At 43.2% G+C, this 26564-nt stretch overlaps 1 protein-coding gene across 1 annotated transcript; it reads right to left on the bottom strand.

Moving 5' to 3' along the window:
* Positions 1–31: 31 nt before the first annotated feature.
* YWHAQ (tyrosine 3-monooxygenase/tryptophan 5-monooxygenase activation protein theta) lies at positions 32–21573 on the bottom strand. Its single transcript, XM_054279901.1, has 6 exons — positions 21456–21573; positions 20073–20451; positions 5106–5229; positions 2579–2742; positions 2155–2250; positions 32–1101 (listed from the first exon to the last, which is right to left on the bottom strand). The coding sequence occupies exons 2-6, from the start codon at positions 20364–20366 to the stop codon at positions 1042–1044; spliced, it is 738 nt and encodes a 245-aa protein (XP_054135876.1). The 5' UTR covers positions 20367–20451; positions 21456–21573; the 3' UTR covers positions 32–1041.
* Positions 21574–26564: the final 4991 nt, after the last annotated feature.

Below are 26564 nucleotides of genomic sequence, written 5' to 3'. Positions count from 1 at the left end.
TTATATGGAATTGTTACAAGTCAACAGTAGGTGGTTTATAAAATGTAATTTTATTTAATGTTACTTTGCTGTTACAGAGGGCATAACATTTTCACAAGGCTTTTTTGGGACTACAATCAATGATTAGCAACACACAATAGTGGTCCAAACTCTCTAACAATCACTGGACAAACTTGACACCTTCTCACATGTGCACAAACCTGCATGGAAAAGTACTAAATTTTATACTTGGACATGTGAACTTCAATTGGTTTTCCCATTCCAGTGTATTAAGAAATGACATGCACTTTAGTCTGCCAAAAAGCACTGCCTGTACTCCAGCAGTAACATGCTGCTTCTAATACATAGTAAAGTGAATACCAGAACTACAAAGGCAGGAGTGTAAGTGAACTTTTATTGGGAAGGGATATCAACTGAAACAGCAGCAACTGAAGAATAAGAGAAGCCCCTGTTTTTGAACACACAAGCTTCTGTATTACATGATACGGGAAGCAACTCAATTTGTGGTTTTCCAAACTTTAAATGCTCAACTTGATCTGGCCCAAAACTTCCATATTCCTACTGAAACAGATACACAGTAGCATGTGAAAGTCAATTATGGAAAGGAAACCCTGCAGAATAAGAAGGGAATGTGGAGAATTAAATGCTATGTGGAACACTCTTTAGTTGCAATTAACTACATTTTCATATCTTACTGTAATACAAAACACAGTCAACTGGCAGGAACTGGTTCAGATTTGTTTTCAAATACCAGGTACACTTTAGTCCGCTACATAAGTGTTTGGAAGTTACTCATGTTTATATGAAATGAAGCTATTAATACTTTTCTACAGCAGTAACCGCACACCAGGAAGGCCAGGACAAACACAAATCAAGGAATGGAGTTTTCCCAAAGCTGCAGTGTGAAAAGACTATAAATTGATTTCCATACACATGGATGGGTTTTCTTTGCTATAGGAAATCCAAGTGGAGCTATAAGGAATGGAGACGTGTAAAAAGGTTTTTTGAGAAGGAAAGGGAGAATGACGCCCCACGCGCAGTTTAGTTTTCTGCACCTTCTGCAGCATCACATTCTTCTCCTGCACTGTCTGATGTCCATAACTAGAAAGAAAAGAAGAACAGTGTCAGCTTTCAGAAGTGCAGCTTGAATTCCAAAAAGAGACAACTACTGAGTGTAAGGAAAAGATAATGAATTAGATTTAAGGATGCCCACAGAGTACCAGTGCACTGCACAGCCCCGGCTGCCAGCACTTGCTGGGACAGAGGTAACTGGACAGAGCTCCTCATGCACAGGGCACAAGGAGCTTTTCCCCTCAGGCACAGCAGACCTGTTCTCAATGGCTCCAGCTCTTGTGCCTAACAGTGAGCTGTGCCATGGATCCCAGGCCATTCAACAGCCTCAACAGCAGCTCCAAGGGCAACTTCCATTTCAAACACAGCAGGCTGAATCCTGCAAGCGTAGATTGCCACTCTGGTTATCGAAACTAAGCACCTCACTCTGCTAACAGACACTTCTACTGAAGGACTACTGCAAAATAATAAATGTTGTCATAATTTTAAACACAGTAATTATTCAGAGAGGATATTCCCTGAAAAACTGCCATAGTTGCATATATTAATACAATTTAGTTGTTCCATAAAGCAATTTCTTAAATGGTTCATCGTTCTAATAACATACTCAAACAAACTGATTTTATTCTTAGTACACTGAAATTTCAGAGCTTTTGAATGAAAATCAGGACAACAAGGTAAAGCAAGCTACACTGGATGTACACCAGGAGAAACTTTGTTTTGAGGTAGTCATCAAAAAAGTTTGAGTAAAATTCCCTGATAGGTCACAGATGATCTTTTTTTAATTCCTTGTCCTATCTTAATATATTAGGTTGGGCTAAATGCCCCTTCTCCCCTCTACCATAAAGGCCATCACACCAGGAAGAATGTGAGCTATCCAGGCTGCTATTCCAGATTACACAGCATGGAGTCGGACATCAACTTATACAACATTCAAACTAAGTTATGAAAAGGTATCATAGGCAAACAGCCCAAGTCAGTGCTGTGCTGTGTGTGAGAGGAAAGTAAAGATTTTTTTTCCATATCAAATTCAGTCTAAGTAAACACCTGAAGAACTAGATAATACATAAAAAAGCAACTTACTGTTAGGTTGTCTCTAAGCAACTGCATGATGAGAGTACTGTCTTTGTATGAGTCTTCGTTCAGTGTATCAAGTTCTGCAATTGCCTCATCAAACGCCTGCAATAATTAAATCATCTTTAGCCTTTCTATTAACTGATCATTAAACAGAAGCTAAACCTATCAGAAAAGGTAGCTTAAAAAAAAAGCAACATCAGATGTTAAATGACCTGCTCTACTTGAAACAAAACCATACTAAGGACATAATAAAAGCTTCCCATGCTGCTGAAAATTTAAGTCACATTGTAAATACAGCCTGCTTGTACCCCTTCAATCCCACTAACAATATGAGCTAGGAAACCAGAAACTTTAAAATTCATAGTTTTAAGCATAAACTCTCTTCTACTTTCCCTGCAGGCAAACTGGGAAAAAAAAAAAAGTTACTGACCGTCTTTGCCAGTGTGCAGGCAAGCTCAGGATTGTTGAGAATCTCATAATAAAATACAGAGAAGTTAAGAGCTAGACCCAAGCGAATTGGATGTGTTGGCTGCATCTCCTTCTTGCTGATATCAAATGCCTCCTGATAAGCTCCCTGTGAGTTTTCTATTGTTTCTGTAAAAGAATGACAAACAAAGTGGTTTTGGGTTTGCTTAAATTTTTTTATAGATATTCCTACCTAGATCACTCCCTTTGTAGGAGACTGTATATAAGCCTGTTCTTAGGAAAACAGTGGACTTACTTTAATCAAAGTAACGATTGTACACCCATGTTAAGTACAGCTGCCACACTGACAAAGCACAAGGAGCAAACTGAGCTACTACAGAGCAAAGGTATTCAAGAGAATAAACGCACTAAATACACAGAACTTAGTAAACACAAGCATCCAAGACTACTTCAGTCTTCAGTGGCCTTTGATACTTTGGGGGTGGGGAGGGGGGAAATATTTGTTCATTACTTTTTCTACAGAACTCGTACTTCATTCCTTTCTCAGGATGGACATGTTCATGTGAGTTATGTGTGCAGAGTAAAGAAGGCCCAATTCCTTGAGGAAGTTTGGAAGGCATGTGCAGCATTTTCCTGAAAAACTGAAGGTTTGCCTCCAAAATCTGCGTGTAGACAGGTCAAGATTAAAAGCCTCAATGTTGTGCCCAGAATAACTGGGACAAACACCACAGAGAAAAGAGGTTATCAGGTCAGAGAGTACTTCAGGAGTGCTACCTATAATCTATTCCAGATTCACTTCTGATAGACAACCAAAGGGCCAACAGCTGCCCTAAACATGCTGCAGAATGGAGAAAAAGAAAGGTCATTGCCAGAGCTCAAAATACTCTGTGAGGGAGCTAGCTAGTACTGGTACTGCTCCAGCAAATGCTGGTAAAAGAACTTGGTAAGTAAAATATAATAAGTATTGAAAAGAGTCAAGACAGACAGTATTTACACAGTAATGAGTACCAAAGGACTATCCATATGTTGAGAACAGGTGAAAGAAGGCAAAAGGCTAGCAAATCCAGGAGATAAATTAGCTTGTAAGCACATAAAATATATTTGAAGTGAGAAAATAAGCAGATGTTTTTGAGGTGGAACATCAGAAAAGCTTAAAGTCTTGAAGTCTGTAAGAAGTTAAGCAGGAAAGTCCGCATGGTGACACAGAAACTGTAACTTCAGAGCTAAACCCCAGCAGGATCTGCTAACAAGGCTGTATCAACCAGCCTCTCCTGCACTGTATCCCCTATCAGCATGTGTGGCTTTTAACTGCAGACATTTTAGCAAGCAGGAGCTGGTATTTCTGTGCTTGGACAAGCCCAGATTTGTAGCTGTTGCTTGAGACAAAGTATAAATCAGATGATCCTTGGGAAAGCCAAAGGCAAGTTTTCTCTGCTACCCATGGATTTGCTGCTGACACTTGAATCAAATTAAGGGTTAAGAATTTCTGAATGCAACACATTAATGCAAAGACTTTTACTCCATTCTGTATATTTTCATCTTTCAATGTGAATGCTCCTACAACAGAGGCAGACTAACAAAGCCTTTACTGAAGGGACAACCAGCCCCAGCCTCTCACATGCACTGCCATCGGTTTCAGGCAGCCAACAAGGACAGATCCTGCCACACCCAACCCCAGGGGACACCACAGCATCCAGGGGTTCCAGCAATCCCTCTCCCTGGTGTCACAGCATTACTGCACAACTAATTTTGGTCTGTTATGCAGAGACAGATCACTAGCTTATGCCATACCAAGAGTTTTTAACATCACAACACTATCTGAGCATCTTGCAAGACAGTTTTAATAATTAATTCAATACATCTGCTCAATACAGAGTTAAAATCTTCCCCAGAAGAGGTTCCCAAGGTACTTAAAACTACCCATGCACCTGTTCTAATTCCTAGGAAAGGTCTACAGTCTCAAGATGCCCAGTATCAAGTGGCAGTTTCCAGGCTTTTCCTGCTGAATCCAAAAGGGCAAACTAAAATTCTCATGAAAATCAATCATTTTAGAGTACAGCTCACACTTGCTAGAGTATCAGCCTAGTAATTTTGTGGGTTCTTTATAAACATAGGTGACTACAATGAAGTCTGCTTCACAATGAAATCGTTAAAATTTGAAGACCAACAGGACTCTACCATGGAGCACAAAATGTTACAGAGATTTGTTTACTCTCCCGAGCCAACTTTATTTTAGTAAAGAACTACAAACAAGCAACATTAAATATATTATCATACATTCACCTACATTGTTTTCCAAAAGATTTGAGTAGGCATTATGAAACAACTCTTCAGGAATTTAGGGTAGATGACAGAACATCAGCTAAAATTCCCTGGCATACTTAAGGTCTAGTCAGATTTTGCTCTCAGTCTGTATGAAAACGAGATTTCTGACTGAAACACAGCTGACTCATGTGAATTTGGAGTCTGTGTATTTCATTTCCTGGCCCCTCACCCACGGAGCAGAGCTGGGAAAGACCCAAGGTACTTACGTTTTCTGTCATCACCACAGGCAACCTCAGCAAGGTATCGGAAGTAGTCTCCCTTCATCTTCAGGTAGAATACCTTGCTCTCTGGATTAGTTGCATTAGCTATTAAATATTTGTCCAAGAGCTCCTGAAACAACAACAAAACACACATTGACACATTGCAAACACCACTGCAACTAAGTTCAATCTACTTCTCCCCCAGATTCGAGTTCATCCAGTTCGGATGGACTCAAACATTTACAAGGGTAAATGGAGTTCTAAGGCACATTTAGAACTAGAATAGATGCACACTTATTCCAACAAACTGAGTTGACACACAGCCTTAAAGATGAACAGCCAACTGGCCTATCACACTGCAAGTAACAAGGAAAGGTTTACTGATGTAGTTTCAGGACCAAGTTTAGTTTCAGGATATACACTTCTCATTTCAAAAACGTTGAAATGAGTAAGCTTTTACTGGAAAAGCAAAACACGACACAAAGTTTCAAAGCTACTTTTTTTTTATCAATTCTGTTCATTAGACTTGTGATAAGGAATCTCCAGCCCACCTACCACATGGAGTCAAGGATTCAAACCCATTCAGTCAGCAGCCAACCTCACCAAACTGCACCAGCTCTTCACAAGGCTCTAAAGGAACACCTGCCTGCAGCGCAGCAGGGAGGCATCCTCATATCCACCTTGCTATTCCCAGAATGGAAAGAGCTACACAGCGTTCTCCAGCACACCCTGAGCTGCTGCAAACATCACTCCCCTTGTCCACAGCTCCCCTACCTGATACCAGAAGGACAAGGAAAGGTTTGCAAGCCTCCAGCAAGAGAAGGTAAGTCTCTCTCCAAGGCTGCAAGTCATCCTAAGACAGAGGTGAAGAAAGGAGAGAAGAGGTACAGGACTTTCCCCTAGAGAACAGGGTAGCTCAGAGAACTGACAAGCAGCAGAGCAGCTTCTGGCTGACCTTGCCCCTGAACTCCAGAGATTTTACCCAACTCATTACTACAACCACCCATGCTCTCCAGAGTTGACAAAAGATGCAAGTGAGTTCAGATGCACTCAAGGAAACCCTGCAGTACTCAGAGAAACTTCACAGTAGGAATGTAAGTGATAAAGATCTGCATTTACTTATTTGGAAAGTAAACAGGTCAAAAAAGGAGCAGAACGTTTCCACAAGGCTTGCAGCTGCTAGTTAAGATTTTTGTTACATGTATTTTTGTTACATGTTAGGACCATGGATCCAAATACATGAAGCAGCTACAAAGGAAATATTCAAGGAACTGTTAGCTTTCTGCACAAAAATCCTTCTCACTTCAACTGACTACTAGAGCACTATAATCAAAACAAGCTAATTTTAGACACAAACATACTCCCTATGCACTCCACCATGCCATTATTACCTCCTTTAATGATCAATAGAAGCAGAGCAGTCCTGTTCAAAGTGTTTACTCAATCCAAGTCCATTTGATGTTTTGGCAACTATTTTCAACTGACACTTGTAGTAGGGCAGTTCCAATTGGGTTAAAAAAGCATTTCTGCAGCCAAACTGTATGTGTCCCGTGGATGTAACACTGCAGTGCCCAGACAGGCTGCCTCAGAGATCCCCACCAAGGCAGTAAGGCAAGAACAGAGTCATACCTGCCCTTGATACCACTCTAGGGAAGGCAGCAGAAGGTAAGATGACACCAAGCCTGACACACCCTCGCACCTACCAAATCAATGACAGATGCTTTCAGGAGTTTCTGTAAGGCTATAAAACCACTGCCAAAGCCTAGACACTGGCTATTTGGCAAAGGCATAAGTGAGGAATCTGTGTAACAGTTTAACACAGCCAAGTATGCAGGGGCTTGAGCAAACATATAGAACAGTGCAGCTCACTGGTGTTATGGAAAAAGCAGCAAAACCTTAGGTCTGTTTCAAAACAAGAGTTAAAATGTAGTAGGTAGCTGAGTAATACAACATCGTATTAATACTGTTATTGTGCATGAATCATTCCATACTAGAATGAGTTATTCCCACTTGACAAATTTCTGGAAAGAAAAGAACTTCACATTTTGGTTCAATGTTTTCCTACTGCTTTTCTCCTATGACAATGTCCAGGTCAGCCATAGAAGTGCAACACTACACAAATCAGTTTCAGTCTGAGACAACAACGTGGTAATGTCAAGTCTAACGTGATGATGACATGTGACACATAATACACCTGTGGTTTAGAAAGGTTCCTTAAATCCACGATGTTTGAAGAGTAACCACCAGCCTCCAAAAGCCATCCTATGGTTGGGACTGCATTGAGTAGCAGAGATGTGACCTATCCATGTGCTCAGATGAGCTGTGCCACAGTCTAAGGAGCACTGACCAGACAAGCAGTGAAGATACTATATAGCATTTTAAATAAGGAATTTTGCAAAACTGTATCTTTGTTTCATCTTTCAAATACTGAAATACAACTTTCAAGATGTTACAACTACATCAACAAGGAACAATCAGGCATTCTTTTATGCTTTCCAAAACACAGAAATTTCCTGTATACTTAGCACACAAAAAGTATTACCCATTTTATTACAAAATTTTCTCTTTTTGTAGAAGAGGCAGCTCTAGCTCTAGAGCTGATCTGGCTTGGTTATGGCTGAAAAATACTTAACCCCTGGAATCTAGTGCACACTAAAGAATGCTTACAGGAAAGCTTTAGTGTGGCCAATTTAAGCCAAATTTGAAAGCTACACTCCCTAGGGCATCAGTGGCCACTTTTGCCTCCCCCCAGATGGAGCAGGCCCATTTTTTCTGGGAATATGAAAGGATTTTGCTGTGCCAGCCCTCCACAAGCAAGCAGCACTGTGGCCTGTGTGCCAGTGCATCCCTAAAATGCTGCCTTCGTTAGGCACATCTGATAACCAGTGGCTCTGTCCAAACTTCAGAGAAACTTAGAGAAAAAAGTGATGCAGAGAATGAGCTGCAGTTTGTCAGACAGCAAAGAGTGGGTTATTTCCCAGGCACTTCTCAGGCAGAAAAGCTCAGACGCCCAGCAGCTCTCACTCCCAGTTCATCTTGAGGGCCTCCAAATCCTTCCATAACACAAGTGGGGAACAGACCTGTGCCTTTTCCTTCAGCTGGGGTGGAACATTCTGGACTTTATACATACTCAGTTTTGTTTTTTTAATAGCCTTAAATGGAACAAGATCTCATTTCTGAATCACGTAGGATAGAACAGAATCCAAACAGACTTTGAGTGAAGCTGATTATTTTTCAGGTCAGATGTTAATCTTTCAAATCAATAATTTATTTGCTGTACTTCATGAGCCATTCATCTCAGGATTATCATAACTTCTAGGAAGGCATCTTACCCTCCCTCTCAGAGACAAAATGTTGGTGGAGTAGTGAGAGCACACAGCACAGTAAGCCAAGTTATTTGCTTTACACTGCTGTGAGTTAGTAATAGCAGGAAAACTCACGATTTCCTGCATCTCTTCTCTCATCTTTCCTCACCTGGACATTTTTTACCTTTCCAGCAGAGAGAAATTAGCCAAGAATCCTTATTTTCAACATCAGCTGATATTAAGTAAAATGGCTACAGGCAGGCAAAGCAATGAAGCAGACCACAGAAAGCATCAAAATTTTTGTGATTTTACCCAGGCAGAGACAAGCACTGCCAGAGGCATGATTCTAGGATGAAGTAAGGCATCAGACTACCATCAGACTACAACAGACTACCATCCATGCTCACACACAGTCAATGTGCCCATCCCTTCCATGTATTAAAATACAGCTGCCACCACCACTTAAGAATTGCAGCTCTTCCCATCACCTTCTAAAGCAAGCCTTGAAAAACCAGCAATGATGTGCTCTGCACCACAAAACATGCCTCAGAAGCTGCATGAAAGCCACACAATGCCCAGGCTGCTGATCTGCCCTGATGGGGGTGCCTCTCAGAAGCAGGAGCAGTATGAAGATGCAGGAATCAAAGCTCTCTCCTCAGAGCAGACCCTTTGTGTCCCACTGCAGCTGCATTACAATGGGTTTGCAGTGTGACAGGCTGTGGTTGGTAGCTGCTGCCTCCCCCACACTGCCATATTTTGTTCAAGTGGCGTGCTGGTCCTCCTAGAGCGTGACAAGATTTCCCACTCCTCTTCTCCTAAGTCTTGCTCATCCACCTCAGTTTACTTCCACCTTCACAGTGTGCAAATACTCTTGTCATCCTAACTGCATCATATTCTCACATATGATATTCTCTTCCCCTCCCATGAAAGGAAGGTTTATTTATCTGCTATAGAGATGCCAGCAACAAAGGGCTGATGCTCCCTGGAAGAGGTCCGCAGCTGCCTGAAGAACCATGGGGAGCAGGCTGGGAGCCTGGCAGCTGGATACTTCTTCCCCTAAAAGCTGTGGTTTTTTTCTTTTTCTCTCCATTGGCAAACATATTCCTCTACATGCAAATGAAACTTACATTTCAATTGCCTTTTTGGAGCCTTCTCCACTGTACTCTTGCTCTTTCCCAACTAGGTAAGTACCCTCTCAGTCCCTCTTCCCTTCTGTTTAAGAAGGCTCAAGGGTTGAGTGTGTGGTACTCACTGACCACTGCAATTCACCTGAGCCAGAAACACTAAGTCTATCTGCTCTCATCACTTCCCCATTTTTTCAGCTTTATGAAAAGCAAGCTCTGAAGGAATGTCAGGCATACCTTTACCTGAGGGTATGTCTGACACAGACAAAGCACCTCCCTGAAGACAGAGCTCCTTAATAATTATTTGTGGTGTGTGCATCCAGCCAACCTCTCCTTACAAAGCACTGGCAATTGTATGTCTGAACTGAATGTCCCCTGCAATTCATGTTCCAGTCCCACTCCACAAATGCTTCCCGTTTCCTCTTTTCAGGGCAACACCTCCTTGAAAAAGCTGACATCATAACACAAGTCCCACTTTCTCCCCACCTAAGCCTATTTTAAAGGCAAGACTGATTGAGACATTAGATTCAGCCAGAGTGTACACTAAATACTTTCTATACAGTTTAAATACAGGGTAGGGTCAAGTGGCAGAAAAATACCACTGCTATCTGGTCTGTACTGTTCTCTCTTCCCACATATCCAGCAATAAAAAATCTCAACAGCAAAGATGAATTTGGAAAAAACCCATCTTGAATACCCAACTGACCTTTTAGCTTCCTTCAGCAGTTGTGCCACTTAGACTTCATTAAGAGTAGCAAGTACATGCGTGCAAGTCTCCTCATATATTCCAATACCACTAACTAGTGGACATATTCTTCACACTTAGCCATTCAATACCAGAGGATAAAGGTGAACCAGGTCAGCTCCAGAGATTATCTACTCATCACAACTAGTTTGAGGCCAATTTTCAAAGGACATTAAAGACAGCATGTGCTTAGGTACAGACAGAAGTTCTCAATGTGGTAAAATCAAGTAACCCAAAACATTTACAATGCCACCATCACTCAGATGTCAACACAGATGACATGTCTGGGTCACAACACCAGCAGCAAGTTATTTAATGCTATGCTATTAAAAGACAGATATACATTGTCATTTGCATTCCTCACTGAGTAGTTTATCATTAATTTTGTTCCACTAAAAGGAAAAAAGTCTAAGTAAAAGTAACCATCAGAAACAGCAATGCTCTCAAAAAGTTTGTCCCATAAGTTAAGCTGCTGCATGGTATTCAGCAAGGAGGAGTGTGTTGATGCTCTAAATGGCTGGCACAAAACTTTCTGAATGAAGTCTATGTTGGATAAAGTTTGATTTTTCAAGTCATTCTGTTTCAGCAATACTCTTGAGCCTTAAGCCCACGTATCTTACTTCAAGATGTTTAAAATACCTTATTTCAGCACCATCTCCATCTTCTGGGAATGTAATTTTAAAGGCTATTTTTAAAAGTGAACATCCTAACAGTTTGTGTGAAGTAACTGGCATTACAGGTTTTAGTAATTTAAAACAATGTCCTTCACCTGGCTTGAACTCCTATGACACAAAAAGCATCTAGAAAAACACCCAAACCTTACAGTAGTAATTTTTTGACAGAAGAACAAACTAGTAAATATCAATACTTATAAAGTCAAAGAAATTATATTCCTCCTCACTGCATAATGAAAAAGTTTAATTATATGGAAAAAAAAGAAAGAAGAAAAAGAAAAAAGAAACCAAGCTGAACTTCTGCTCAGCAGTGCTCAGCTGTCCAAGTGTTCTCAGACCTGCCAGCAGAGGAGGTGCTGCCATTCCACAGAGTACCAATTTTTCACAGGTTTTACAGGAACTAGACTGAGTTCCATTGCTGTTTCCTAGATGTTTCTTTGTTTTCTGAACTGACACTGAATGTTCTCTACTCTGAGCTCTAAGTGCTTTTGGGTTGTTTTGTTTATTAAAGAGCACAGCCTCCAGGAGCACAGATGTTACCTGGTAACAGCAACTAACTGATTACTTAATGTTGTATCATACACTAATTGGCCGAACCCCACAGAACCAAAAAGTCACATGCAAGTGAAGAAACTGTTTCAAAATAAACCTATTTTGAGACAAGGTTCCTAAAAATAATACACAAGGCACAGAGTGCATGTTAACACTTCTAGCAAGTTACCTCACCACCCTGAAACATGGATCCAACATCAGAGTCCCATCTAGAGGAGCAGCCTGCATCTCACAGGAACACCATGAGTGTATGAGGCTACATGAATTCAGGGCTGCAGTATGCAAAGTATTTGAAAAAATTATTCTGTCCCAAGTATTTCTGATGGTCCATTCAGACCCAATATGGAAAAAAAAAAAAAAGACCTAGAAGCAGCCTAGACAGAAATGGTTTCCACCCCAATTGCAGTCAAAAAGCAAAGCTAACATTGGTGAGGCAGCTCAGACCAACGTAATCACCTAATATAACTTAAATGTGAATTTAAACACATCAAATATTCCAAAGTCTCTGACAGCACAGATGATTGGTGTGGGCTCAGACCTTTCAATAAGGCTTCTACTCACAAATGACTGCCTGTTTTAATCGTCTAGCAGAGCAGTATTTAAGACTTCTTGACTATTTTAAGTGAAATCAGTCATTCCAAAGTCCACAGTATGACTCACTGAAACCTAGGTGTTTTTTAACGTTCAGCAGTTGTTTTCTTGACAGGAAAGGGAGAGTCCCGTGCTGCAACAGAAAGATCACTTTACTTTCAACACTGTAATTCAGCAGAACTGAGTTCTTCATCCTTCAGGATTCAAGCCCTATGCATCAACTCCTTTTGGGAGAGCATTAAGTGATTTTCATACAGACCTCTCCAGACTAACAGCGTTTCAGTTTATGTATTGAGGAAAATATGTGTGTACCTTTCCAGTAATGGCATGGCCTTAAGATGACCTGACAAAGCACTACTGAAAGCAGAGACAAATGTACCTGACATGAAAACAGAGAGGGTGACCTAATTCATCTTTTCCATTTGGTTCCATGTCTTTGTCTATACAGTTTCAAGAACTGGCAGCCAATACCTAGGATTGGCCCTGAATGAAGTATCTGGAATCTCACTTAACAAATGCACTGAAAGCCTGAGCTGCAGCACGTCTGCCCACACTACTCCCACCTGGGGTTGAGAGTAATTTAATCTAGAATTTACACTCACTGCTTATACTTCTCCTCAAGTTACAAAGTTCTGTGGTCCCCAGAGAACTATGGAAGCTAGGAACTAGAAATGTATGGAAATACAAGTTCTCCTTTCTACAGATTTTTCAGACAAGATGAACAATACAGTCAAAGTCAGAGAACTATTTAAGTTTTTATGGAAGACCCTAAAGTTTTCCAGTTTCCCTCCATCTAATGTAAAAATGAGTATTAAAAAAGAAGTCATTCCTCTTTTCAAAAATTATAAATTTTTGATGAATTAATGGCCATACAACACAGCCAAAAGCTTTCAGGAAAAATTTCTTGGTATCTGACATATTTATCTCAAATTGATTCTAACATTCTTCCATGACTGCGTTTTACATATTTCTAATTCCTCAAAATACTTCCAAGTGCTCTTCCCTTCTTAGCAAACACAAATTTTAGACACCAAATTCTTCCCTTCAGAATCCTGGCCATCTAAAAGCTTCTTTCAGCATCCATTCATGACATTGTATAATATGATGGAATCAAACAAAAAAGTCTAAAATTTAATTTAAAAACACTTTCTGCTCTGCAGCTACAGAAGCCTAAAGGTAAGATGAAATGACTGGCCAAGGTATAGCTAGACTAACAGCACTCAAGAGGAACAACAGCACATGAGAGTTATGTGGTGTTAAGGTACATTGCCCTTACACAAAACTACTAATTTTGACTTGCTTTAGTTCTCATCTCTCTTTGAGAGCTCTTGATCAGAGGCTTGGGATCACTGAAACTCAAAATGGCAACACAACACATGCACTTTTTTCCCACTGCATAGTGTAGCTTGGAAGAGCCTTTTGCATCATCCAACTTTATCCTGAAGGAAACCCAGCAATGTATTATTTTACTCAGTCTATTGGGACTGTGATTGGGAGCGTGCCAGTAATTTGTTGTACCCCAAAAGAGACAACCTACAACAAGTTCCTGAAGAAGTTTTGTCCAGGAATGATGTGGCTGTCAGGCAGGTAAGAGTATGTATATATAGTGTATTTAGAAAAGCTATTGTTAAAGCAAATGCAAATTTTTCTGTGTTCAGAGCTGAACACTACCCATATGTCAGGCTACTTCAGAGAATGGATCATATAAATCAAAGAAGAGAATAAAGAGCAATAGAGCAAATAATAAACCCTTATCAGTATTAGAAACTGCTAAATCAAACCCATGATTACTTACCAAATTTAGAGACAGGTACAAGCAAAATCATAGCTAATTCAGGGCTTCCAGTTCTTAGATCTTGACACCTGATGTTTCGGTGGGTGCACAGACTACAAGATGTGAAACTCAGCACTCAAATTGTTTTGGTGCCTCTCCTAAATGCCCAGCTCACACAAACTGGGCGCTGTTACATATTCAGATATACAGGATGGGTTAGCAACTGACAAGCTTACAAATCCTCAGTATGCACAGCTCAAGTGTTCTCTTGTTGGTTCCAGCTTCCTGGGATGCAGAAAGGATGAGGAGGAACTTCAATATCCGTCCAATAAACTTGGTGGAGCTATACTGAGCATCACAAATGCTGTGCTCAAGAACAGTTATTACTTACCTTACCTTTGTGACAAAATTGGCTTCAAGTTTATTGGCAGTAAGAAAGCCCCTGGCCCCTCAGTCTCAAAGGCCAAGAGCATAAAGCTAAACATGAAAACATTGATTAATGAAGCATGCACCTTCACCTACCAAAGTATACCCATGCACTTTTACCAGCCCTTCCTCTGCTGTTTTCTTCGCTACCTTCCTCTGAAAATCAGGCATCCCCCCACTGCTGAAACCAGAATACCAAGCTGCAGTGCCTGTACAGAAACTGCACAATCTACTCCTTTAATACTGTACTAAATGACCCCAAATGGCATAATGTCAAAGAAATCAAGGGGAATAACCTTCAAACTCAAGTGTGTTCTTTCCCCATCAAGCTCTCTCTGTCTCTCACATCCAGGCTTCTGTGTTTTTCTTCAGAAAGGCCCCTCATCACATTGGTATCCAAGGTAGTAGAAGTGCCTGTGAGACAACTGTCTAGCAGGTAAGCATGACAGTGATTTACAAAATCTGTTAAAAGCTTCACTGCATTAGCAGAAAAACACAATTTTTGGTTTTGTTGTCCAGTTCCAACTTGTGAGCACATCCTACTTTCTCAAGGCCACCAAAGCCATAAATGTCCTCCAAGAAATTTAGTAATTCTAGACAGCAATTCAGATGTAAGGGAGGGAGCAGCAAGCAATGACTGCATGGGATGGAGGCTGCAGCTCCAACAAAATTCCTTGAACTATTCTCAGCTGGACTCTGTTCCAGAACCTCAGTGCACTCTAGGCTTTGTTTCTGCAAGAATCAGTCCCTTTTCAGAAATGATTAAATTTCCTTTGCACAAGAGTGAGGATTCCAGCAGCAGATTCTATTGAAAGATGACAGAGAAGGTAAGAGAAGGTAAAACTACGAATAAGTCAAGTTCAGATCTAAGTTTCAAGCATATTACACTGAAAAAAATTAAACTATTAAGTTCCACAATTCTTACCACAAATGTGTTGATGGTTGCTAGAGGTTGCACTAATACAAATCATCTCTCTCTCCACAAATTACTTTTCACAAAAAAATATTATTTATTCCAAACTACTCATTCAATTCACATTCACTCCACAATTCTGGACTTCCCAAAAAGTAACATTCCAACCTAACTTTTATGAAGTAGCCTTTCCCTTTAGTCAGTCACTTAAGAATAGTAGTTCCTTTAACTTTAGAGGTTAAAAGTGTACTTGCAACCCTGTCCCAACCACAACTAGGACAACTAACTCAAGTCCAAATGTAACATTAGGTGATTAGCATGCCTGACCTTCAAAATAAAACTGCATCCTACACGGTTTCCTGTATCAAAAGACTGTATGTAGTACCCTTTTATTTATGGGTTTCACCTCTATACCACATACATTTCTGTACAAACTCTCTTCCCTGACAATAGCAACACAGAGAAAAAGAATTCACAAGATATGAAATTTTGGCAATTGTTTAGACAGCATCATGAAGCTGATACCTACTGAATGTGACAAATTTCTACATGTGCAAAAAACCCCACAAAGATTTCACTTTTCTGTAGGCCAAAAGTAACAGTAGGGAAGAAAGAGGGCTATGGTCAAAGTTATTCATCATCAGACATCAGATATTTTAGCTGATATGAGGAATCTATTTGCTGCTGCATGAAAATGCCAACTTCACTTTCAATGGATCTCTGAACTTGTGCTGTTGATACAAACTGCTCTAAACATTACCTTCCAGCATGGGGATTTTTGTTCTACTCATTTTAAGTGACTAACTTTAGAAGCAGATCTGCAAAATGGGTAATAATCAGAAGTGGACAGGTTTTTTTTTACTCATTTTCATTCGCTGTGAAGCAGCAGCGACAACATTGCAACCTCGGGGAGGAGGGAGGGAGGAAGGAAGGAAAGGGGAGCTGGCAAGAGCAACACACCAAGACACACTTTCAACAATTACCAGTAAAATCTCAGAAGATCAAAGCATCCCATCAGCCTTAAGACAGTAAAAATACAGACAATACACACCTATAGCTCAAAACTACTTCATTGCAGGCACTGCCACAGGGTGGCAAAAAGAACCAAGAGCACAAGTAATGTGACTGCTCCTTCATTTCTCAGTTCACAATGCCATCACTCATTTCTAGAGCAACAAGCCAACACGGGCCTGACAATACAATGTAAAAACGTTTCCAGAGGACACTGTGAAAACTGATGTTGAGAAACAACTTAAAAGCCTCAGGTATGTAACTTTTCTACACACAATTTTCTAAGAATATTTAAAAAACATTTTAACACTTCAGCTAGAGACAGAAGAAGCAACAATCAAGACACAGTTGTTTTCAAGCCCTAATGACTTTGCATATTCATCAAAATTTGAACTGTGGGCAAAGAGTTACCAAATCTTATCTCTATTACTCCACAAAGAGCTCCAACACATCGGGACCTAGAAAATGAACACAAACAGGCACAAACCCCCTCAAGCTGTAAGTGGAGAGTGCTCCCAGGCAAGGGCTGCTGTTCTCCTGCCTTCACATTACTGCTCTCTACAGAACAAAGGAGCCTGAATGCAACACAAGTTATAGCCGTGCAAAACGACCAAGGCTCTCAGAAAACCCACCAGTTTAATCTAATTTCCCAGAAAGGTTCCAATTCAGAAGTTAACTTTTTAAAAAAAACTTGTCACTGAACAGTGGAGTGTGCATAAAATTAAGCAGATCTTATACTGTGTGTTCCATCTTCAAAGTTCCCTACATCATATCACTAATTACAGGAAAGTTGCTGCTGCATCCACCCCTTGTACATTATCTAGTACCTGTCTTGAAATCACTCAGGTCAAGAGAAAGCAACATGAACTTTGTGCTCAGAGTATATGAATCAACATAATGTAACTTTATCTTGAAAAAAATTAAGTTGCTAACCTGTTTCTTTAGCCAAGGAGAAGAAAGTTTCAAGAACAGTTCTAGCTATGAGTCATAAGGTATGATTCAACATTAACTCTCTACATTACCAAAGACTTAGTCAATCAATACAGGGAGTTCAGCACAACCTCCTAGTGTACCTTTCAAATAAAACATTTATGCAAGTTGTTTGACAGCCATACCATTTCTCTATTAAAGAGCTACTCTCATCTGAAAGACCAGTCATAAAATTAACAGCTAAAAAGCATGCAGATCATGCCTACTTGCAAGATAGGCAGTTAAAGAATGACAGTTAAATAATCAGTAAAAGCTTTATTTTTATGTATATATCTATATACAGATATCTCAACGTAATTCTGAATGTTTGTATTCTAGTGGTGATTAAATTTAAGTTCTTTATCAAACCATGACCTGAAACAATGCCTGCTTAACAGGCTTGGGGCATTTTTTTCAGGAAAAAAGTAATTACAGATTCCATGTTCCTGCCATTTTAATAAAAAAATTAGCAGCATTTTTAATGCTAGCACAAGTACTTATACATGGAAGATTTAGAAATATGCCACATCAGTAGTTAAAAAAAACCCTTTTGAAAAAACTGTTAGTAGTATGACTAACAGCAGTCACACTCCACCCAACACACCCACCCCTGCTAAATCCAAATACTCCAGATGACAAGCAACCTTTCCATACTACTTGCCAGCAGTTGTTACAGTTTAGCTGCCTTCCTGGAATTAAAAAAGCATCTCTGAGATTCAGCTGAAGAGATCTGAAAAAGCCACAAGCTGTTACCATAGTACTAGTACAGAAGCAATTATCATTCAAAGGAGGAGCCAAACCCATGGTGTGGCTCAGCTTTAGGAAACCCATCCTTTGTAAAGCCTGCTCCTCCCGAATTCCAGCCTCTCACATGCTGACTCACGGATCACAGGAGTGGTACATGGCGAGGAAAGGGAGGCAACAGAGAGAACAGAACTGCACATGACCCTCAAAGGCAGAATAAAAAAAGGAAGGCCTGCAGTAGACGGCCAACACCTCCCACCAAAGGAAGGCACATCTTTGCAGCAGGTCAGGACAGGACAGAAAAGCATGCTCAGCTGCGGCTTTTGGTCTTCACTACTTCCTGCAGCCTTGTGGGCCGGAAGGGGAGAGCTGCCAACAGGTCATTGCTGAGAACAGAGAATGACTGGAGTGCAGTGAAAAAATCATCCAGCACAGGAAGAGCTTGCTCTCCCTACACTGCAGGGCTGTGCTAGCACAGCTACCAGAATCCCTGCTGGCCACCATCAGATGGGGTGCAATAACTTCAGCAGGGACACCGTGTGAAGGGGCTCACTGCCTCTCCCCATGGAAACACGAGCTCCTTGCCAAAATGGTACAACCGGTATGAGATCTTTTGCATCACCTTCTCCAAGGTGCTAGATTTGGTAAAAGGACAAAGGGAGATTAAGAAGTCTGAAGAGTGAGCTTTATATGGAGGTCCTAAGAAATTAGTTCTGAAGTGAGGCACTGAGTAGAGAAAGAAGAGTGACACAAATGCTGGCACTCATCACACAGAGTTCTAGTGAAACTTTGGTCACAGGAAGCAGGAATCCTACAGAAGTCCCGTCATTTTCACAGAGGGGAAAGTTTCACAATTTCAATACACCTGTAACTGGAGAAACAATTTTGCTCTTGTGGAAGGCATGGGCTCTTGAATGTGCTAAGGAATTAAATGATTCATAAAGCTAATAAACATGAAAATTATTTTCAAGACAACTCACTTTGATTTAGAAAGAAAGAACAAACCTAGGTGGCAGCATACAAGGAAGCATACAGGTATTTTCAGCACAATCCAAAGAAGCATTCCCTTATACATGAGTCAGAACACTTAATCAAGAAGAAAAATCAGTTACTTCCAGACTAGTCACCTTTAAATTCACATCTCCTAAACAAATCTGGAATAAATTTACCTCAAAATTGTCTATTTCCTTATAGACTTGCTTCCTCCTGGTCTCACATTAGCAATACTAGACACCAAAAAAAAAAGTAACTACGAGGAGCAAATCAACCACTGAAGATGATCCGCCACGGAATTACTACTGCATTATGCACATGCAGTTTCATGCAGATACAATTCCCTGGTCATGGAGAAGTGGGTCCAGCAGTCTCTACACTGCTGACACACATCTCTTGAGCTCCCACTACAGTTTTCCTATCAATAGCATCTGGAATTCTGCTGCTTCCACAGAAATGTACTTCTGTGCCTGATGCATGCTTAGGGTGTCATTCCAATCTTTACACCTTAGCTTCACATTGCTCCATCATTACTGCAAACTCATCTCAAAGATTCCCTGAGAAGTCAGCTTACATCTAACAAAGACAATTTCTACATGTCACTTTTCCCCTTCCAATAAAGTAGTCTAAGTTTGTAAAGTCAAATTTAATACATTCCTCAAAATGTCTCTTGAAGACCCCTTCAGAGTACTGTTCTTCCTGAGGAAGCAAACAAAATACACACATTGTTTCAATGTTTGTAGCAAGTTATTATCTGATCTCAATAAAGAGGTTTGCACATTTCCAGTTTATCTTACGAATAGGTTTACTAACCACAGCAGAGGCTAAATTCTCTGTATCTCAGCAACTACGTGGTGAAACACTACACATGGATCACTCCACCCAAAAATGTACCTCACAGACACCCAAAACTGAGTATCTCAAATACCTCTACACATATAGGGCCAACAGCATAGTGCAGCTGATCCTCCTCATCACGGTGACACACGTAAGGGTTGCAGAAGTTATGGTACTGACCTCACTTACCCCAGCACAAAACTGCATTACATACCCCAACCGAGTTCCCAATGCTTCCCCAGTACAGCAGCACGCTTAAATAGTGCATTTCTTTACCTTTAACAAAATATAAGAAAAAACAAAGTCCCCACTTACCAGCACCGTGGTGCAGATGGACCTGAGCTCAGACTCCACCTTCTCCCGATAGTCCTTGATAAGCTGCATCTTCTTGTCACTGGTGTCTGTCTTCTGCTCGATGCTGGAGATGACCCTCCAGGCCGAGCGCCGCCCCCCCACCACGTTCTTGTAGGCCACGGAGAGCAGGTTGCGCTCCTCGTTGGACAGCTCGGCCCCTTGCTCCGTCACTGCCTTCATGCAGGTGGCCATGTCATCGTAGCGCTCGGCCTGCTCAGCCAGCTTGGCTTTCTGGATCAACTCGGTCTTATCCATGGTGGCTGGCAGTGGGACAAGAGCAGGGCAGTAGCTGAAGAAGCTGGAGATCTCACACTACCAACACGAGAATGCACCTCAAAACCTGACAGAAAGAAGACAGCAACCATGATGCCAGGATAAACACCACCGAACACGACCCTACAGCACCCACTGCAACCCAGCAAAAAACGAGTTACTGTGAGCCCTGCCTTCCCTTCCCCATCTCCAGGTGCTCCTCCTGGAGAGGCGGACTGCAACACCCTGCCCTTCCACACAAGGCTACGGGGACTCGTCCCAAGGGTCCACCCCTCGGGAAACCACGACCTAGAAACCCAGGCGGAGAAGTCACACTCGGACGGCAGCCAGCCGCCCAAGCAGTGGAAATAGCTGCCTTTCCATCAGAAAAAAGTCATCACCCCGCTTTTCCTTCGTGCCCTACGTGAGCATTATAATATGCCCTCTAACAGGGACTGCGGAATGATTCCTGGTTACCACCCTGCCTAGGGCCCTCGCCCAAATCCCTGCCCCCGTGTGCTACCAGCCCTGCGGGCGAGCGCCGGAGGCAGGCGGGCATGAATGCCGGGACTGGCGGGAAAAATACATAATAAAAGCAGCAAGGCGAGCTCGGCGCCGGCGAACGCAGCAGGGGTTAAACCCCTCCAGGACCCGCCTCCCTGGGGGCGAGCGAGGCCGGGGCCGCGAGGCCGGGGAGGGGGCCCCGGGCGCTTCTCCTCCCCACGGCGGGGCGCGGCGGACCCGGGCCTCCCGTCTGCCCCGGCGGCCGCCGATCCGGACCTCGGCGCGGCGGGGGCCCCGGGCTGCCGGCGGGGAGCGCGGCGGCTCCCGGCACACGGCGGCGGGTGCGGTCTCGGGCTCAGCGGCCGCGTCTCGTGGGACGGCGAGGGGCGCGGGGGAGGCCGGCGGAGTCCCCGTGGCGACGGGGCGGGAAGAGGAAGCGGCGGCGGGTGCGAAATGGCGGCGCTGGATACACCTCCCGCTCCCCGGGGCCGCCGAGCTCTCCACGCCGCGATCACAAAATGGAGGACGCGGCGGGAGGAGGCAGCGGAGCGGGGCCCATCCCGCCGCAGGCCGAGGCCCCGCGCTCACCTGGGTCCGCCGGGCTGTGGGGCCGGGCCGCACCCGGTCGGTGCCGCGCTCGGGGCTGTGGCGGAGAGAAAGAGCCGCTCCCGTCTCGGCCGAGCCAGCGCTGAAGGGCGTTGGCGCGCGCACGACCGCGCCCACGCGGCCAATAGCGGCTCGGCCTGCGCGCCCGGCCCCGCCCCCCCGCGCACTGCCGGCCAATCGGAGAGGAGCGCGCCGCCGCGGGGGCGAGCGCGGGCAGGGCGCGAGCTCGACTGGGCCCGTGGGCTGCGGCTGGGGCCACGGGGTTTCCTCCAATGAGATCCAGGGTGGGGTGACGTCACTGTCGCCATGGTGACGCCGCTACAACCCCCCCCCCCGCCCTCGCCTTTCCCCCCCCCCGCCCGGCGCCCGGGACCGGGAAGGGGACGGGGGATCGAGGATGGAGGGGATGGCGGGAGCGGGGCCCGGGGCTCCCTGTGGAAGGGCCCGGCCGAGGCGGTGCCCGTGGCGGCAGCGGGGCGGGAGCGGGGGGGCGAGGCGGTGCCCGGGCCCGCTGCACGGCGGCTGTTGTTCCGCCCGCGGGCGGCCGCGCCCTCGGGCCGCTGCTCCCCGCAGCGCCGGCGGGCGGGAGCTCCCGCGGGAGCGGGCGGCGAGCCCGGCCCTGCCCGGGCGGCCCTGCGGCGGCTCGGGCGCGGCACGGCTGGGAGCGGCCGGGCGGCCCTTCCGGAGCGGGCCGGGCGAAGTCCGGTCGCTGCCGCCGCCCCGTGCCGGGGCCGGCCGGGTCTGGTACGGGCACTGCGGGGCTTCGCGTTCCCGAGTACGTGTTCCCGGAGCCTCACGCGGGTACAGGCAGCATTTCCCATAAGCAGCGATCAGTATAATTGCTTCTTTCCTTCCTCTTCATTTCACCTTAATTCTCTAGAGGTCAGACCATGCTATGACGTGCAATAGTAGCGAGTTACCCACCCGTGGCTGGATAAAGGATAAAGGTGAGGCACCTATGGCCATAGGTAGGTGCAAAACCTTGGCTGAGCAGATGCATGGCTTGTGTGCACTCACGCTGCCCGAGCCTCAGAGGATGTGGTAAGGACACGGTGGGTTTGTGTTGTTGGTCTTGCCGTACAAAATCAGGGCAAGTGCATCTGGTGAATCAGGGCTCAGGCGAGGTCAGGCTCTCCAGTGTCTGTGCGGTACCAGGTCTGTGCGTCAAGTGATGAGATTTCTCACCTTTGTTTTCAGCATCACCAAATATAGTCATACTGAGGAACTTCAGCATCCAGATGGGATGATGAATTCTCTGAATCAATCTCAGGATGTCACTGTCTCAACTCATAAAGCTCTTGGTCTCTGGACTAGAACTGGGATTGAGTATGTGGAAATTTGAGCTATACTGTGAACAAGACACTTTTCTTTGTCATTGCTTTATTCGAAAAAAAAAAATAGAACAATAGATAACAACGTTTTCAAATTTAATCAAACTCAGAAACTGCTCGGGATCTCCCCCAGAAGTTACCTCTTGGTAACTTGCTACAGTTTTAGGATGCCCATTTATTCTTCCTTGTTGGTAGGATATATTCTCATTTTCATTAGTCCCTATTAATTATCTTCATTTACATGAAGTAAAGACCAAAATTGACCAATTGTGTAACAAAACCTTTTTTAATAACACCATGTCTCTATCAACTAACCATTCCACCTATAAGGCATGGGTGAATGTTTTATTTGAGGAAGAACAGCTGACTTAATTGAGACTACTTCCTTTGCTGATTCACCTCAGAAATGGGGAAGATATTAAGAATTACCCTCCTAACATCTAGTTCCCATTTCTCTCCCTCCTACTGAGAGGCTACATTGAGAAATACAGACCCAAGTTAAGAGCTGGGAAGAGCTGAGCAGTTGTTTGTGTGCACAGAGCAGTGTGAGGGATGTAGACTGAACTCCATGCATGATGCAGAGTCTGATGTATGTGTGCACAGCAGCTGTGTGGCCTTTGTGTCTGGCTTCAAATCCCCTCTGTGCTCCTTGCTTTTCAGCCTTGGGTCTTGTGGGCTAACATGCCCTAAGATTGCCCAGCAATATCAATTTAATCACATAGCCATAAGCTTATTTCCCCAGAAGAATCCTGTTGCTGAGTAGGAATGTTGTCTTTTGGGGCGCTTTTCAGAGAAGGGGCTTGAAGAATTTCTTGTGTTTAGTTGAGGAAAATAAATGTTAAGAGGAGATTTGTTGTCTCGAAGAGTAAATGGCATGGATATATAATTGTTGTTTAAATGGAAGACAAATGTGTGGAAAATGGTCAGTAATGAATTTAGACTGTAACTTGGAAGGTTTGGAATTTTCAGTGCAATGAGACCACGAGACAGTTTCCCTGTGCTGAGGGCAGGAAGCCCATCCACTCAGAAGGAAGAGCCTGATGAGTTTATAAAGTGCTTATGTGATGTAGTTGCCTGGGATAGCAGGAGAGGAAGCTCCAGAAGCTTTCCAAATCTGTGTTTCTTTTATTGCTTATTACATATTCTTATACATGCTTAGTCCATGTGTAATTTAATGTACAGTTTACTGCATAACATTATCCTTTATTGAATTAAAAAAAAACTAATTTCCTGTAGAGCATTTCAGGAATGCTATAATCTTACTGACCATTAAGGACTTTACCCTTGTCACCACTATGAAATGGTTGGCATCATTTTGTCTTGTGTGCAGGAAATTAAAAATATCAACACTCTGGTTACCTACATGAAGAAATTTAAGCCTTAATTTCCCAAGTGGTAAATACCATATCAAAGACCCTCATTTGCAGGGTGGTAAATGCTTTATGCTACTTTGCAGGTAGAGAAAATCCACCTCCCACTGACTTCAGATGCACCTACTCACATTCAGCATCTTAGCAGCTCACACCACAAATTACTCAATTGGAGTGTGGGAGAAAAATAAGGAATATATATAGTGCAAATTCCTCAGACTTACATGTGAACTTTACAACAGAGTTAGAAAACAGTTTTCTAGAGCCTCTGTTATTTGCTATGAGACTTTTCTTGCTTTTTCTCAGCAGAACCTGCCCCCTCCATCAAACACTCTCCATCTCTACAGCAAAGGAGGTTGAGGTGGTACAGGCAGGAGCTGCCTTCTACTGTCTGTACAACAGGTACACAGCAGGTTAAAGTGGCATTTCACCAAGCAAACATACAGCACTGTGAATGAAGCTAAACACACAAAAAAAAGAACCCAAAAAGCAGACTTCTGTCATGGGATTTACCCAGACTACCACTGAACAACAGTGTGAGTGAGCTCTTTGGATATGGAGCATGCTCCTGAACTATCCACAATAGTCCTGTCATGGGTAGCAGTAGAAAAACTTGCTCATTTTGTGTCCTGCCTTGAGTAGGATGGAGATTCTTTAAACTAGTCTTGTGTCTGTTCACCTAATGGCCAGAGAACATATTTTATGTTTATTAAGGCCCTGTGTTCTGGTGGTTAAGGACTTTTCTCTTTTGCTCCATACTCTTCCTGTAATCTTTTCCTTATTATCAGCCCCCTAATTCACACTCCTATGCCATCTAATCCCCTTCTGATTCCTGCCTCCTGCTCAGCTCCTGCCTGTACACTTGTTCTCCTGCTGTCATTCTTTCTGTATCAGTACCCTCTGCCCTTCCTTTGTTGTTCCAACTTCTACTAAAACTTCTGGGCAGAGAAGAAGACTTGCTTAGGAGGCCTAGACATTTAGCAGTCTTATATGAGAACTGGAGTCTCAAGGAAATTCTGCAGGCAAATTTTAAGATGTCAACTGAGAGTATTAAAATTGAGTTTTCTCTTTATGATTTCCATGTTTGGTTAATTTTTCATGAAACCAGTGTAAGACTTAGCTTCCATCTGGCCAACTTCTTGAACAGTTTCAAGGTGCCACTCTGATGGTTGCAGGTGTTGGAATTCTTTGATAATCAAATTGTAATAAAGTGTGTCATCCTGGACACAACTGGAGTTCCCTCTGATTTTCTCTTTCAAAAACAGCTAAACCATTCTAGCTACAACATGAAAAACATTCTAAGTGTGTTCATATAGACTGATGTGTATTTAAACCTTTGGAGAGGAACTAAACCAGTGGTCATGACTCTTCTAGATAAAACTTAAATTTACCTAAATTCGTTTATCTTGCACTTGGTTGGGGGACTTAGGAATGAAAGGATAAGATCTCTTGTTACCCTTGTATTTTTTTTCTCATTTCTTAAAGGTGCTAGAGGGTGGCACGAGTGCTCTTACATTAAAAATAGAAAGTCACCCATGTAAGAGGCTAAAGCATCATCAAGTCCAGTTAAGTGACAAGTAAATGTGAGTCAGTGGGATCAAGCTCTTTAAGCAGTATCCTGATTCCATATTCTGTCTGTACTCTGCTGTGAGGAGGCCACAGGACTTCTCAAATTTTTGAAAATACTTTCATGGCTTGCTCACAGCTAATTGCTAATTGCTCCAGAGGACAAGCCTCTGAAGATGCTGATGAATGTGTAGCTGCTGCTGGGTGTTGTTTTATGCAAATAGTTTTCTTCTGCTGGGAGAAGAGGGATCCAGGAATACTCAGGTTAGGAAGGTGACTGTCAGCGTGGGAGGGTGGTACTGAACCTCAATTCTGCTGCTGAGTGCCATTTGTCTGGCTTAAGTGGCTTCAGGATAAGTGTATCTCCATGCTGGGACTAGTTTGGTCGTTGCTTGTAAAGGGTGGTATTGATTAATATTGATATCTGCTGCAAGGTAAATGCTGCTGTAGTCTGATGTGCTGAGGCAGCTACTGATCATGGTTGATAGGAGTGTCTCAGCCTTTGTCTGACACTCTTCCCTCCTACCATTTCAGTAACTGATGTTAGATTCCATGCCTGGTTTTGGGAGGTGCAGTATACATAACCTTATTGAACATGACAGGGTTTCTCTGTATCCTTTCCATCTGTGGCATGTGGCACTGGAGAGTGCAATAAGGCTCTGGGGAACAGAGTCAAGCCTGTGTTACCTGTTATCTCCCTACCTCAGGGAGCTTTCCTTTCCTCCTGATGGGCCTGTGAGGGAGGGAAGGAGGATGCTGGTTAAACAGAACTATTCTCTTTTTTTGTGCTGTTGGCATTAAAATGCAGGTTTGTCTGTTTTGGT

Source organism: Melozone crissalis, unplaced genomic scaffold (assembly GCF_028551555.1).
Source record: "Melozone crissalis strain CALT ecotype California unplaced genomic scaffold, PUWL_Pcris_2 ptg000027l_1, whole genome shotgun sequence".
Classification (NCBI taxonomy): domain Eukaryota; kingdom Metazoa; phylum Chordata; class Aves; order Passeriformes; family Passerellidae; genus Melozone; species Melozone crissalis.
The sequence above is the reverse complement of the archived record's forward strand: the minus strand, read 5'-3'. Positions and strand labels throughout refer to the sequence as shown.